The 17,190-nt window shown below is 37.2% G+C and overlaps 1 protein-coding gene across 1 annotated transcript in view; it reads right to left on the minus strand.

Moving 5' to 3' along the window:
- The window catches only part of LOC145676029 (uncharacterized), a 41,217-nt gene that overhangs the window by 19,214 nt on the left and 4,813 nt on the right, over positions 1 to 17,190 (minus strand). Inside the window, exon 2 of the mRNA XM_081746878.1 lies at positions 5,419 to 12,458. Within this exon, the coding sequence (XP_081603004.1) occupies positions 10,688 to 12,458 (1,771 nt within the window). The 3' untranslated portion in view covers positions 5,419 to 10,687. The remainder of the gene's footprint in view (positions 1 to 5,418; positions 12,459 to 17,190) is intronic.

The raw sequence follows: 17,190 nt of genomic DNA on the forward strand, positions 1-17,190 counted from the left end.
CGCGTTACATTTTTACAAGTAATTTACCCAACACTAACTCAAAGCCTCAACAAGTTTTCGATGGGTGCCTGAAAGAAGCTTTCGGAAAACTGATTCCATGCTATTTTCCAAAAGTAGATGGGACAAATGCATTCACATGAGAGTGTTTCATGCATAGTGTGAATAAAATTTTGTGAGAATAGCGTTCTATAATAAAATGAGTCTTGTAACTATTTGAATGACCCTCGTCTTTGTTCCCCTCACAACTGATGGTATATGCCCAAACACACACACGCATACACATTGACGATTTCAGAAGAGTCTCCCCGGAGAAACTGAATAAGCAACGAGTGTAAGTAGTACAGTACTACTAAAATACTGGTTTCCCAGAGGTTAAGCCCAATCAGAGAAATGCCCACGGAAATTTTGTCGTTCTGGTGCAGTATCCTCAGGCCACACCATGAAATCACTGCTCACACAATATTAAACACCAGTAGTTTAAGCAGTAACGCCCGCTTGGTTTTTCCAGGGAGGGAGGCTGACATACAAGCAAAATTGCAAATACAAGCCCCTTGAAACACACAATAAGTTCTACTGAATGTAAAACAATTACTTACGCTCATGGCGTAAGTTTACTACAGTAATGTGTGTGAATAAGCAAATTTCTTTTGATATGTATTTTGAGGAATCGGACCAATTTTGATAATCCAGGGGGCAATGTCCTCCTTGACTCCCGTTGCAGGTGGGCATGAAAGTAAGGATATAATTTTTTGGTAAGGTATACGCGCAACTGTTTTCAAACATATAATGTTACCCATCATCCCCATATATGCTTCTTCTTTCGTAAAATTAAAATGGGTGAGTATTATGGTTACCAACTCTAAAAAAAAAAAAAATTACCGGCACCCGCTCAAAATTTCCTGTGATATAGGCCTAAGTGAAAAGTCTCTCTCTTCGAACGCATCCATGGGAAGGAAATGTACTATCCTGGACAAAATGCATTAGGATTTAGATTTCTGGGCTATCGGCATTTAAGGCCATTTAGCCCCTCTCGTTCTGGGGGATGACGTCCCTCGGCGAGCACACAATCCGGGAAAAGGGAAGGAAGAAAGGATTGGGAAAGGAAGGAAGTGGCCTGGGACTTAAAGTTACTACTTCTTTAAAATTATCGAGAGATGAAAAAAGAGTATCTTAATCTGTACGTGTCAATTTTGCACAAATTCTCACGCTATATTTATGCCGCACAATTATGATAAATTAAACACTTCTGTATCCAGGGGCGGATCCAGGGAAGGGGGCGATCGGGGCGATCGCCCCCCCCAGAAGAGATAACTTTCTTATTTTATATATATAAATAAAACCCATCCCAAAGTTTGGAGCCTTTAAAAGTAGCAGTATGACAACCCACCGCCCCCCAGAAGTCGGTTCTGGATCCGCCCCTGTCTCTATCTATTGTCGAAAACAGTGTTTCACAATAAAATTTAATTATCAAATTTCTTGTTAAATAAATGAAAAGAACACCCATAAGCATCGCTGCTAAAAGGGACGTTAAACTCAAAACGAAAATCATGAAAAGAACTGCCCTAGGTTTTTAAAAAAAATCACCGAATGTATAATACAATGGAAATTTGTATTTGCAAATAAGACACTGTTCAAGAATTAGGATGTTTAAAGATTTATTCTGGATTATAAATTTCAAAATAGTGGTCATAAAGAGGCTGGTAAGAAGTTTATAGTGTGTACTGGTCACCGACCTTAATAAAAATAACCGCAATATATAATAACGGGCTGTTGGCAACCCTACTTAGTATGCACAGGGCTATAACAATATAAGAAGCCTCATATTTTTTGTACAGTAAGGAACACTTCTGAATGGTACACCCATATGGAAATTTACGGCAAAAGTGTACCATCCAGAAGTGTCCCTCCTGGGGCCCACCGGGGCTCAGCCCCGGTACTTTTTTGGTTGCCGGGGCATAGTCCCGGATCTTTTCTCGTTGCTTTTTTAAAAATTTTCTCCGCATCTGAAATAATGTTGATAAAATCAGTATTTTAACTTTCCTTTGTCACTGTTACGGTAGCTCGGTGGCTGACATTAATGTAAAATTCAAGTGCATTATTGAGGCAACCGGGGAGTGAGAAAATAGCAGAAACAAGGTTCTTTTCTCTCCGGTCGCTGCCGGTAGTTTTCTTTTTTCTATTTGTTTTTCAATAGGGGCTATAGCTGAGCTATAAAATCCTTGGGGGAGGAGGGGGAGGATAGTGACAGAAACTAAGAAGTTCTTTCTTCTACTGTCTTGTGTGAGCTTTCTAGCTTTTCAGAGTCCTCGCAAGAAAAGACTATAACCCTACGGAAGGCAAACAAGCTCATATACAGGACAATCGAGGTGTGAAAGGCCCATAAAGAGAGAGGAGGCATATACTGGAGAGAAGTACAGAGAGCCATAAAAGGGAAATATTTTAAAGAAGACCCTTGAAAATGAGTGGCAGTAAAAACAACGCTTCGGAAACTAACAAAGGACAGGTCTATGAACAGAAGGTGCTTGACTGAGAAGGACACTGCGTACTCCGAAATGATGAAAATTATTTACCCTGAGTACTGGCCGGAAAATATTAATGTCGATTATAGCGAACAAGACTTGAAAGAATTGTGTGAATTGTTTTCTTTGCGTTTTCAAGAAACTATTCAAACTTATCGCGACTTTAAGGATAGTGGAGGCAGGCAGGTCTTGGGGAGAATGAAGGTACTAATGCACTGTGTGCAAACGATACCAGTCAGCAATGCTGAGTGTGAGAGGGGTTTCAGTGTAATGAATAATGTCACGCCAACTAGAAACGCGCTATCAGTTGGAAGTGTGTCATCTTTAATGACAATAAATATTAATGGTCCGCCATTGTCCGCAACCCCTCCCGTACGTTAAGCGCTGGATATCACAAGGAAGAAACAACGCCCTCTCAAGTTGCTAGGAAAGAAATCTCCAGGCAGAAGAAAACAAATCGAAGGAGGCTTTATGGAAACTACGGTGACTTAACTGCATCCCTTGTGTTATAAGAGGTAAATTCAGCTATTTTGATATTATTATTCACATAAAAATTATGTGAAAATACTATGTTGTCATTAGATATGTTGCCTCCAATCCTTTTGACAATGAGATCTCGAAAACCACAAGTGCTAGAATCGTGCCATTTTTGCTGGTCGATTCCAAATTTTGTGTAGATTGGCCCAGTTCCAGTTGAATATTTAAAAAACGTAGCCATTATTTCTTTAATACATTTTTTAGGGTACACTGGAAGTGTTGACATTTTAAAAAATAACACATTCTATAAGTTATACACTCCAACACAACATGTTTGTATACAGTGGTTGTATATTTCTCAGGCGTTTGTTTAATTGATAATGAAAATCGAAGAAAACTATTTCTCGAGTGATAGAGAATCTTTAATATTTAGAATGTTTTGCTAATGAACACCATATATCACAGGCATTGCAATAAATTGTGTATGTAATGTATTTGCTTATTACATACTGCATGCAAGAAGAAAGAAAGCACTGATCATACATGGATTAGAAATTCCAACCACAAGTAGACTCAATCTTGCAAACGGTGCGAGATATTGAAAAAATAATCGAAAAAATCTCTCCTTTGTGGTACCCCTTGCCGATTTTTATCTAGACGTCTTTCATTTGTGCCTATAAGTGGATATGTACAGATGTTGTGAGGAATGACAAGGAGATTCATGCTCATTTGTGAATGATGCGCTGAGTAGAGAGTGCAGGTTAAGCTAGTCTAATTAAAATAAATCCAGGTTCTGAAAATCTATTGATAATAAGGAAGGTAATTGTATTCGAAACAACTAGAGATTTACAGAAGAGTGAATATTGAATCGAAGGAAAAACATGTTTTTAAGCGTAACTAGTAATAATAATAGTAATAATAATAATAATAATAATAATAAAGTACCGTTATAACAAAAATCCCAACTGGGTTTTGATGAAAGTTCAAACTGGATTTAAGTAGAAGCTCAAAGGTAGTTCTTGATGAAAACGGAAGCCAATTTTGATTGAAAACTAAGCCGATTTGAAGATCTAAAACATATGTAAATTCTCAAGGAACCAATACCGGATTCGGTAAACATAGCAATGGTTTCAGTAAAAACTAAAACACAAAACTGTTCTGGAAAACTAAAACTATCTGCGGAAAGGAAATGGGTTCCAGAGAACAACGAAAAACTATTCTGGTCAGAAATAGAACCAGTTTTGGAGCAGTATTCTGATACGAAAAACCGTTTTTTAAAGTTTGGAAAACCGGTTACGGTTTTTCTAAAAACCGCTTTCGGTTTTTCTAAAAACCGGTTTCTGTGTCCACCACTAGTATATACTGTATGTGTGTGTCGTCCTTTTATGGGTAATGAGTATGAGTAATTGTATGCTTATCTGTTTATTTATATATTTATTTATTTATGTGTATTTATATATATTTATAATATTTAATTATTTATGCTAATTATTTGTTAGTTTAGATTAGTTGTGCTAAGATCGTCCTTTTGATGTGTGTGTGTAATTTAAAACAGATAGGAAGCCTCGGTATAGGGAAATACGAATTAGAATACTTGAAGGTGATTGGCTGCTGCGAGGAGCCAATCAGAAGCAAGATATCTCAGCTCTTGTGTGTATATAAGACTGCACGTTTCTCATGTATCTCATAGTGCCTGATGAAGCCAAAATGTTAGTTGGCGAAACTGTAACACGTATGTAATATTTTTTATGTTAATATAATGTTTTGCTCAGCAAATAGTTTCTTCGTGTTTAAGTATATACAAAGCAAAGCTTCTACTTATGGAAAATGTTACATGTGTAAGGATAAAATAGTATTGTAACGCCGCTAGTGGCGCATGGAGCCGGAAGCTTCTTATCGTGTGAAGTGAGTTGATAACCGGTAAATTTGCAATTAGGTTTGGGAGTTAGATGCATTTTACTGATAAGTAATGTGTCAAATTGTTCCTCGTGCAATAGTTGTTAAAATATGAGTTTATGAGGTATGTACAAGAGAATGTTAAGAAATAGAAACAAAAGTCATAGTCAAATAACTAGATACATGATCACTATGAAGTTAAATAGTTGTTTCGGGTGGAGATACATGAAAGTGCACGTACGAACCACTGTTTGTGGCATGAAAATCGAGGTGAAGAATGTTGCGAGCTGCGTGCTGAACGTGTTTTAATATTAATGGTTGTGCAAAAGATGAAAGTTTTCAACAGTGTGGGTGACAAATGCTAATAGTTTACGCATGTAAAGAAATTGATTAGTCTTTCGAAGTCTCACCTTTTCGATTTTGAACATAGTGAGTCAATAGTGGTACTACAAGTTTCGGCTTGAATTCTTCTGGAGCAAACCGAGACTTGCACTTGTAGCTGTATCTCGGTGGCGAGAATTGATACCAAGTGTTGCAGATTGGAACTTGTTGCAGATTCGGACAGTTTTTATAGGAAGAGGAAAAATGTGCACCTGTTTATAGGATAACAGGTTCATATGTTGCACCTGTTAGTAGGATGTACTTTGTATTCTTGACAGCGTTTACCTGGGACAGGAATTGGTCGTAATGAGCAGGATTGTTCAAATCGGCGTCTCTTCTTGAAAATTAAGATTTTTTTATGCAAAAGGTCGTTGATAGTATCCTGTGATGTTCTCAGAATTCGAACTATGTGCGTTGGTCCCTGATTCTTCCGAATATGGATGCATTTTTAAAGGTGTATCCCACTTCAGGAAGTTCAGCCTATATATCGAGTGTTATAGATAGAGGGACCCCTCGTACTACTATTGACATGGTATGTGGCTGAGGTTGCTAGTGTCGGTTGTTGTTGGGAAAAGTTAAAGTTGCAGTTTTCCTGAACATTTCGAAACTGGATTGTCACGTATTATTTTGCGAAGTTAGCTGACTGTGATTTAATGATGAATCCATTTTTTTGTTTCTACCATTTGACAAATATCTTTGCGTTGCCGATACTGGAGAAGTTAGAGAAGTAAAACCTTCGAACTAAAGTACTTTGGATTGTAGTTTTGCTGTAGCAAGCTGTAGACAGGCTGCAGAGGAGGATAAGCTGGTTGGAGTCAGAGTCGGATCTCGAGATGCTATGTGCATTTGTATGCTTCTTAAATGGTGGTGAACTCGTTGATGATGCTTGGTGGTTGCCACTGATTGGAGAACGAGAACTCTGGGAACTTGGTTCAGTGTATGCTCTCTCTCGTCGATTACTCCGCATCCCGTTTATCTCCAAACGAAATGAAATTTTGAGTTTTACGTCCCACGGATATACTGGCTAGGCTAAGGGAGGCAGTGATGATGAACAATGAATGAAATTGTGGAATGAAGAAAGTGGGAGGAAACTGGAGAACTCCGAAGAAACCCAAGCACACGGTGTTTGTCCACCACAAAGTTAACTTGCCGGGAGCAGGGTTTGGACCCGATACCCCACGCATCAGAGGTGAACGCTTTACAACTGAGCCACCCCGGCAATTTTATCTTCAAAGGATGTATGAAAGACTTTCCATCGTCAATTATCATATGCGGTAAAATAACGGAACTGAAACAGTATCCAAAACTATGAGATGAGAACAGGATAAGAGTGAAAATGATCATAATGATGATCAAAAATTATACTACTTGTGTACTCCAGCCAACTTACGCTCGTGAAAACTCTCAATTTCTTGCAACCTGTCGCCTGTTAATGAATTAGCATCACTGTGCGCCCACATGAGTGCAATAAACAGAGTCTAGACTTGGCAGCTACGCCTCACTACATGTGCGCCAGCTGAGAAAGTATGTGAATGCACTACGTTTTACCGGCAAACCAAAGTGGCTAGCAACCTATGAGAAGGTTACGCCCTCTGTAACGTGAGTGATGGAAAAGAATTTATTTACAAAGTGTAAGTGGAGATCTGTGCTCTATCGAAATTTTACAATTATACGGTATAACAACTAACAAAAAATCAAAAAGAAAAAGAAAAATTGGCGTATGGAACTTTGATCCTTAGCATTATAATGTAAGTAAACATATATAACACACAACTTAATATAGACAGATTGATTCAATATAAATACAATACAATTAGAGAAAATAAAAAATGTGTAAATGGATAATGAGGATGGAGAATGAGGGGAGGTGCGAAGCGCAAGTTAACACATGTGTATTGTTAATCAGACAAATGAATGTGTCTTTTGCGTAGGGTCATCTCTATGTGATGATGGGAACCGGAGAAGCCAAACTGAGCAGAAAGTGATCACTGTGCAGGATATGATGGATGAAAGAATGGAAGATGCTAATGAATAACATAATCAGATATAACCTTCAGCCCCAGATTAGCCCCAATTCGTGACTTTTTTTGTATTTGTAAACAACTGCAACAACAGTTTTCTTAATTGGTATGTTAGCAACTTTGGGTGAGACATTTGTCGGTTTCCGGAGAAGATTTGAATTTCGTATTTATATGCCTAAAAGTCCTCCAAAATATGGAATTATTTTTTTTTTCTTGTTGGTGAAACATTATACTACACAACAAATATAGAAGTGTATGTGAGGATACAACCAGAAGGCCCGTTCAAGATAGATAACAAACCTGAGGAAGTGGTGAAGAGATTGTCAACAGATTCATGGTTCATCTTGCAAAGAGACCTGTTTACAATAATCGGTTTACTAGCTGCAATTTGGTTAAATCAATGGAATGAGACAGTAAGTTAACAATTATAGGGACAATACGTAAAAACAAGAAAGAGTTGCCCCCGCGATTGTGAATTCCAAACGGAGGAAAGAATACAGTAGTGTATTTGGTTTTCATTAGAACTGCACCATTGGTTCGTATGCATCTAAGAAAAATCGGTGTTTAATGCTGATTTAGAGTATGCACAATCACGGCAAATTAGATGAGAGTACCAGAGATAACAGGAAGCCAGATATCGTCACATTTTACAATGACACTAAAGGTGGGGTGGACATAGTAGACCAGATACCTACTGAATATGACGAAGAAAGAAACACTACACGATTGCAAATAACGTGATTTTATCACTTCTAAAATGTAGAACCGACTAATAGTAATGTTATACATTCACAGCAAGGTTTTTCGGATTGACTCTAGAAAAAGATGCTTCTGTACCTCCTCAAGTAGGAAAGCGAGGACGATGTTTCATGTATAAACACAGTAAGGGCAGATATTTTGCCAAAAGTGCTGTAAGTGGATTTTCCTAAGTCACGCAAAAATGATGTGTGGAGACTGCTTCAGAATTAAAACGTGAATATACCGCTATTAGGAGAAATCCTGGTTTACTTCTTTCTAGTTAGCAAATATTTTATTTTCAGTGCCGGTATTTAAGCAATAAAATAGTCACATAATTATCGAACTTAATTTTAACAAGAAAGATATTGCCTCAATAAAAATGTACAGTTTCGCTGTCATGTGTTTGTATTAAATATTGTAAATATAATACAAATTTAAATTCTAGTTCACATCTTATCAGACAAAAATGTTCCTGGATCCAGGAGGCAAAATGTTACCATTCATAATTTTTTTTCACATTACCACTATACGGTTAAGAACAATGAATCTCATGAGGGTAAATTGTACTGACAGAGCGTAAACCTTAGGGGCAAGGAGTATGTTGATAGTGATTTGGAGTGGGGTCTAAAGTGAGGTAGTATATATTGCATGAATAAAGGGTGCTGAGTTTGGAAGCGTTTGTTGATATAGGTGAGATTTACTTTTTCGATATATTACTGTAATATGGACAAGTTATGCATTGGTATAGCTCCAGAGTGGGACTAGGTAATCGGACAATGAAAGGTATGTGGAAATTTTTGGTTAGAGGGTCAACAGTTTTTTTAATAGATTTTGAATAATGAAGATATCCATACTGTAAATCTTTGTATGTTAAGTTTGGCAGTAAGAAATCTTTGTATGTACTTTGGATCGTCTATGCATAAAATACAAAGACGGCATCAAACCGCAGAAAAGTTAAAGTTCGAGCTACTGCTTCGGGAAAAAAAATTGTGCTATCTCTATGCTTTACCATTTCCATTGTGAACCCAGTAGTAAGGCAACGGCTAGAGTCTGCGTTTGACAGTCGAAGATGCGGTGAAATATCGTTATCATTTATTGGTACAGAACACTCAATTAAAATAATTTACAATATTTAACTCAGAGGGCAAGAAAAGAGTGAGAGTGACTTGGACAACGTGATCCCACGCTAGAGAAGTGTGCCAAATCAGATGTTTTATATTCTGCGTTTAATGTGGTGATGTAAAATAGAATGCTGCTCAAAAGTGCAGTGAACAGAAACCACCTTTAAACTATACAAAAATGTACAAAGTGTTACAAACAGATTTACAGACTGTCCCGTAAATATGGCTGCTTAGTGGTGAGGGAAAAATGTCTGAAAATATCGATAAGGAACAGTGGAATGGCATTTCTCAACCAATTCTCTACATAGAAATAAGACCGCAAGACCATAGAGGCGAATTGTTTGTAGAATTAAAATTAATGGGGCAGCAGAGCACAAAATGATCTCGTACGTGAGTGTGAAACTATTTGAGCAGAGGTAAGTCTGTCCAGAAACAATCTTCGTCGGGTGTTTCTGCAAACCATATAGGACAGTGCTCAAAGTTTACTTGAAATGTGAAACGAATCATTTCCAGATGTTGTCAGAAGGTGAAAAAGTTGCTCATTTTGGTGAGTATAACTTGAACTTAGATATGGATCTACAGTAAACGTGGGATAACGTCAGACACAAATGACATCCCTTGATCGACCATTCTACTCAAGCAATCAATTTGTGATAGTACAATTTTCATAGCACGCGTGAAAATAACAGCTTAGACTATATCATCTCTATTCATCCAAAGGAATGCGTCATCTCGTATAAACCCTCCCCCTGTGTGAGATTTTTGTCCTTTGTGGATTATCATTTACTTTGCAATATGTGAACCTTGAGCAAATGCCTTGATAAGCTCTTTTTGCATCTCTCTGGTGATTGACATGTGTTCAACTGCATTCCAAGGTTTGAGCGTAGACTATATCGTTCTCCACAACTTTCACGTGTGAGGTTTTGATCCTTTGTGGCTCATCATGTATGAACGTTGAATAAATTCTTTTCCAGGATATTTGCAAGGTGAGATTTTGCTACTGTGGATTCACATGTGTGTAGCCAATTCCAAACGTCGATTAAATGCCTTATCACACTCTTCGCATGTGTGGTGTTTTACTCCTGTGTGGATTAACATGTGTCTAGCCAAACTTCAACGTATATCAAATTACGTACTACACTCAGGGCATATAATTGCATATTCTAATGCATATTACCATGTGTAGCCAGAGTTGGACTTCGACTAAACTTCGAACCACACCTTTAGCATACGCGACCTTTCTTTCCTGTATGGATTAACATGTGTGTAGCCAAACTTGAAGGTTGATTAAATTTTTTACCAAACTCTTGGAACGTATGATGATTATCATGTGCGCAGCCAAACTGGAACCTCGATTAAATGCCTTATTACACTCTTGGCATGTGTATTCATTTTCTCCTGTGTGAATTAATACAGATGTAGCAAAATTTGAACGTAGTCTAAATCATTTACCACACGATTGGCACGTGTGAAATTTTTCTGTGTAGATTAACATATGTGCATCCAAACTTGAACGTTGATTAAATGACTTGTATCACTTTTGCAAGGAGTGAGGTTTTTCTTTTGTGTGGATTAACATGTGTGTAGCCAAACGTGAACGTTGATTAAATGCCTTACCACACTCTTGGCATATGTGAGGTTTTCTTCCTGTGTGGATTAACATGTGTTTAGCCAAATCTGAACGTCGAGTAAATGCCTTACCACACTCTTGGCACATTTGAGATTTTTCTCCTGTGCGGATTAACATGTGTGTTGCCAAATTTGAACGTTGAGCAAATGCCTTACAACACTCTTGGTATGTGTGAGGTTTTTCTCCTGTGTGGATTAACATGTGTTTAGCCAAATCTGAACGTCGAGTAAATGCCTTACCACACTCTTGGCACATTTGAGATTTTTCTCCTGTGTGGATTAACATGTGTGTTGACAAATTTGAACGTTGAGCAAATGCCTTACAACACTCTTGGCATGTGTAAGGTCTTTCTCCTGTGTGGATTAACATGTGTGTAGCCAAACCTGAACGTTGATTAAATGCCTTACCACACACTTGGCATATGTGAGGTTTTTCTCCTGTGTGGATTAACATGTGTTTAGCCAAATCTGAACGTCGAGTAAATGCCTTACCACACTCTTGGCACATGTGAGATTTTTCTCCTGTGTGCATTAACATGTGTGTTGCCAAATTTGAACGTTGAGCAAATGCCTTACAACACTCTTGGCATGTGTGAGGTTTTTCTCCTGTGTGGATTAACATGTGTGTAGCCAAACGTGAACGTTGATTAAATGCCTTACCACACTCTTGGCATATGTGAGGTTTTTCTCCTGTGTGGGTTAACATGTGTTTAGCCAAATCTGAACGTTGATTAAATGCCTTACCACACTCTTGGCATGTATGAGGTTTTTCTCCTGTGTGGATTAGCATGTGTATAGCCAAATGGGAACGTTGAGTAAATGTCTTACCACACTCTTGGCATGTGTGAGGTCTTTCTCCTGTGTGGATTAACATGTGTTTTGCCATATTTGAACGTTCAGTAAATGCCTTACCACACTCTTGGCACGTGTGAGGTTTTTCTCCTGTGTGGATTAACATGTGTCTAGCCAAATGTGAACGTTGACTAAATGCCTTACCACACTCATTGCACATGTGAGGTTTTTCCCCTGTGTGGGTTAACATGTGTTTAGCCAAATCTGAACGTTGATTAAATGCCTTACCACACTCTTGGCATGTATGAGGTTTTTCTCCTGTGTGGATTGACATGTGTCTAGCCAAATGGGAACGTTGAGTAAATGTCTTACCACACTCTTGGCATGTGTGAGGTCTTTCTCCTGTGTGAATTAACATGTGTTCTGCCAAATCTGAACGTCGAGTAAATGCCTTACCACACTGTTGGCACATGTGAGATTTTTCTCCTGTGTGGATTAACATGTGTGTAGCCAAATTTGAACGTCGATTAAATGCCTTGCCACACTCTTGGCACGTCTGTAGTTTTCCTCCTGTATGAATCACCATGTGCTTAGCCAAACTAGAACATCCTCTAAATTCCTTTCCACATACGTGAGATATTTTACCTGTATACACTAACTCACCACTTGACATAGTTGAACTTTTACTAGAGCGTTTATTACTATTTTGGTACCTATGACGCTTTTCACTTTCCTGTGTCACCATATTTGTTGTCAAACGTGATCGATGAAATCCTTTGCCAAGCTGCGTCGAAGTATCAGAATCCTCATAAGAATGAGAAATGGCTTTATTTAATGTAGTAAACGTATTCCTTTCTCCGTGGAAAGCTAAGATGTTATCGCGCCTGTAACAAATTCAACAAACAATGAAATGAAAATGGAGATAATGAATAAGTAGCAGGAAAACGTGTAATCCTTAGCTATATTACATGATAAAGTTACGCTATATTACATGTTCTATTACATTAAATATTGTAGAAATACGAAATGGAGTACCATATCACTATTGTCTCAAAATAAGGGGCTATAGTTTGTTTCACTATATCAAATTGAACTATCATTTATATCGTGGCGGACATATGTCTATGGCCAGGTATTGTCGGCTTCCTTGACACAAATGCACAGCATGAGAATTAAATCTGTCTTATCTGTAGTTTCGTGTGGAGAAAAAAACAACTTGCGATCCAAAGGTTTAAGAACAACTCACGTATTATAGAAACTGTACCGATGATCATTTACTTATATCATCATAAGAGGAACACGAAAGGCGTTTTGAAACGAATTAAAAAATTACATACAACTATCCAAGCTGAGGCAGAGAAACTTAGAGTAACAAGACTAAAGACGAATCATTTACAGCGTTGTGATCGTGGTTCAGTTGTCTAGAGGGTTAACCAGTAATCTCGAGGTTCTTCGATCGAATACACGTCAAGCATTTCTTTTTTTTTTTTTTTTTACTTTAGGAATTTTGATGGAAATAGATCGCCATTAACACACGCTTCATTACATTCAAATATTTGAATACTCGTTTGTTTCAGCACTTGAAATATCAAATTTTCAGGAATAATACTAATAAAAATAACAATTATCTCGAAGAATATTTAAAAATTGAAAACTTATTATCGCTCAGGTCGTACCATTAGAGAAACGTGATATTAGGCAAAAAAAAAAAAAAAATCGGTTTTGTGTAATGTTGCCCATGAAAAGACGAATTTCTCATCTCGATTCTAAAAAAAACCAAACAAAATCGGGATTAAACATTTTAATACGAGACGGGACAAGGTTAACTCACAATATAGTCATGCTTTGCAGATGAGAATCGAGACAAGACCAAAACTATCGTAAACATTTCTCATCTTATCTCGATTCTCGAAATAGTGTACGCCACTCTTTAAGCAACAATTGCTCTGTAGAGTGGATCTTATACATCATTTTGTTAGTTTGTATTTCAGAGCTCACTGAATTACGGTCTGTGTATATATTTTTGTAGCAAAGCTTTTATAATTACATCTGCAAACTTCACAAGTTAGTTTATTTCAAGCTTTAGTTTTCAATTATATTCAATTTTTTTTACAGTTATTTTCCTAAAAACGTACAGTAGAATATATTCTACACAAAATATTAGCGGAAATCTCTCGTTTAAATTTGAGTAGCTGTAGAGGTGTCTCATGAAGGTACGGAACCCCTTTCCCGAAACCAATTCGACATCTTCTGTAGATTAGCCAGCAAAACCATTACTTAAAAACAAATTTAATTACGGCTCTTGTGAGTTCAGAATCCCTACTTTCTACTCGAAAATTACCTCGAAACTTTCCGTTATAACATTTAACTTTCCTTTATAACATTTAGCTAGTTGTAGGGGAACTTTCCGTTATAACATGTAGCTAGTTGTAGGAACGTATCGAGAGGGTATGTGCGGGCTATTTTGTAACTACGGGCTAGGAACGTATCGAGAGGCTATTTTGTAACTTATGGCTTACGGTACGGGTTATTTTACAGGCTTTAATACAATGTGTCCTCATACGGAATTTGTTACCTATACTATTATTATTATTATTACTGAATATTTGAGACCTCAATATTACGTTCCACTGCCGTCTCAAAGCTGGGATAAATGCAATAAACAAGTGACAAATCTTGAAAAAAAAAAACGAAAATCAATGTGAAGGTTACGATATCATTTACAAGAATTTAACAACTACAAAAAACACGATTTCAACCACATGGCGACCATTTTCCGGATTAAATTATAGTAATCTTCCTACAACTGCATTTACAATACCATTAGTTATACAGATTACGTGTTGAGTTTTGAATCTGATTAGCCTAGTGTCGACAGTCAATTACCATCAGATCGTCGGCGAAAACAATTAATTAAAAATAAAGCTAAGTAAGTTAAGTAAGTTCATGTGTTTTGACCTTGAGAGCAACAGAGAGGTTAATGTAGCTCATAAAAATTTTTCTTGTTGATTTTTAATTCTATGTAGATGAGAGTGGATAGCAAACAGCTGACTGAGTATACACACACACATACATGTTTTACACTATGCACCTTCATGTGCATTTATGAATAAGAGTAAATGTTTTAATACTAATACACAATAACACACTGAGCAAGGCTTTGTGATAATATGTAGAAAAACAGTATCACGTGACTGTTTCAACACAATAACTGTGCAAACAAACAGAGAACATATAGAGAATGTTTCGGAAAGCAGGAATTAGGACGTACAGGAAAAGAGGAAGAAGAATAATTGAACTAGTCAGAAGAACAAAGAGAAAAGCAATAGCTAACAAAAATCAAGGGGGAGTAATATATAGAGTAGGATGTGAGGAGTGTAACAAAATTTACATAGGAGAAACAAAAAAATGCAAAAGAGGATTAAACAGCACCAGGATAATATAAGATTGAAAATGGACAACAATGCGATATACAAGCATCAGAAAGAAACAAACCACAGAATAGAGTGGGAAGGAGCAGAGGTCATAGAAGTTGAGAACAAAACTTTGGTGAGAAAATGGAAGGAAGCCAGAGAGACTATGAAAGCAAGAAGCAAGGTGATGAACTGGAATGCAGGAATCTCGATAAATAAGAAGTGGGAGAAGATTCTGCTGAAAGAAGAAGGAATAAAAAGGAAGAAGAAAGAAAGAGAAACAAAATAACAAGGAAAATATGGATAATTAGAGGGCAGAACACATCCAGCGGAAAAAAGTAAACCTTTAATTGGACACGTGTGCATCTAAAAAATGAAAGTGAAAGCCAAAAAAGTGTTACGTTTTAAAGAAGGGGCGGGGCGTAATTAAAATTGGTTTCCGGACAGTATATATAAGTGATGACCAACTCCCAGCAGCCAGAAGGAGTGGAAGTCTGATGAAGACACAGCTATTGTATAGAAACTGTCATGTGGTACTGTTTTCCAAATATTATCACATGGCCTTGCTGAGCGTGTTAATGTGTATTAGTACAAAATGGAATCAAGGCCTGATAGAAGTTATAGAAAATATTTTATATAAGGTATTAGTTTATATCTGTGTTAATTTTATATTGAAGCACTTCGCAAAGTGAAACCTGAGTTGTAAAAAGAAGGATTGGTTGTTAATGGTCGTAATCTCAAAATTCTTAGTGTTTCATGTTTTAAGTGCATGTTTCTTATTTTCGTATTAAACTCAGACATTTATATTTTCATACTTTGAATTAGTTGCTCGTAATTCATATCAATATGGAGGCTAGTGTTTTAGAACAATTTCAAGAAATGTTGACAGAAGAACTAGAGAAACAATTAGAAACCATTGCTCAAAAATGGTAATCAATATTGGATGTCTAGGACAAAAAAAAGATGAATCAGTAGGTGAACTTCAGCAGCCTGTAACAGAAACGATTTGGGAGCGTAGGAAAGAGCGAATTGTATGCCAAAGCAGACAGCTTACGTAATAATATCAAAGTAGCCAATAACTCCTTAACTGAAGTACGCTCTGAATTAGTTAAAGCGGCCAATCATGTTGATTTAGTAACTGCTGAGTTTAAAAATAGTGTAGCGGAAGGAAAGAAAGGTCTCACTGTGTTCTATGAATACATACGAACGGCACAGTTTGAGTGTAGGCAAACCAACAAAATAAAAAAGTGCAAGGCGGACAAGAAACCGTAAATACTCTTGAATTCGAGCCGGCCCAAGTTGTGAAAGATATGTGTCAAATAATCCAGAAAGTCGATTACAGTCAGGAAAAGGAAATATGCAGTGTAGAGATAGCGAAAAAGAAGAATCGTTACGCGTACCTGTAGACAATTGTTTCTAATGTGATTGTTTTGCCGGCAAGGGATACCGATGTTTCACACATGATAAGCGGTAGCGTTGAGGTTGCGCGTATCCGCCCTCTCGAAGAAGCCAGTGAAGGCTTGAGAGTTCAATTGATGATTTTGTGTGATAACGAAGTTACAGTGTTGTCGGTTTTGTGTCGCAAGAAATGGTTTTGCGCGACTTAACAAATTCAAATTTTTCTCTGTAACAGTGTATGTCTAACGTAAGTTGCATTTTAGTGCTGCAAATCCATTCCGACTTTATCAGCTTTGAGTATTGTAGAAGGAAATGACTTCAAATTCACAATAGAGCCGCCAAGCGAATTGTGTTTTAAGTAGTGAACGTATCGTACATAATATATCGAACGGAAATGTTTACCGTAAACAAGCGTAAAAGTAACACTTCCAATAAATCACACGCAATCGAAAGTATATTTCCGTTATAGAACCGAAATGTAACACCAAGATTAAGAAGAAATATAAGATGGCCAATGATACCCAGTTGAGTTTTCGTAATACGATATTAACGTAAACTCGATTTCGAGGAGCATAATCAGTAGAATTAAAATGAGCAGACGTGATCATATCAGTACATCAGATGCAACATTTATTAATTTTCAGTTGCCGATATGTTTGAATTTTCAAGCTAGTACTTCACTACTGCGAAATTGTAAAGAGCGAAAATTTTAGTGTAGTGCTACTCAAAATGTAGACAAGTTGATTGCTCATGATGATAACAATGTTCGTCGACCTCCACTTACAGCGTATTCTCAGCACGCACG

Source organism: Thermobia domestica, chromosome 18, assembly GCF_964235325.1.
Source record: "Thermobia domestica chromosome 18, izTheDome1.hap1.1, whole genome shotgun sequence".
Lineage (NCBI taxonomy): Eukaryota > Metazoa > Arthropoda > Insecta > Zygentoma > Lepismatidae > Thermobia > Thermobia domestica.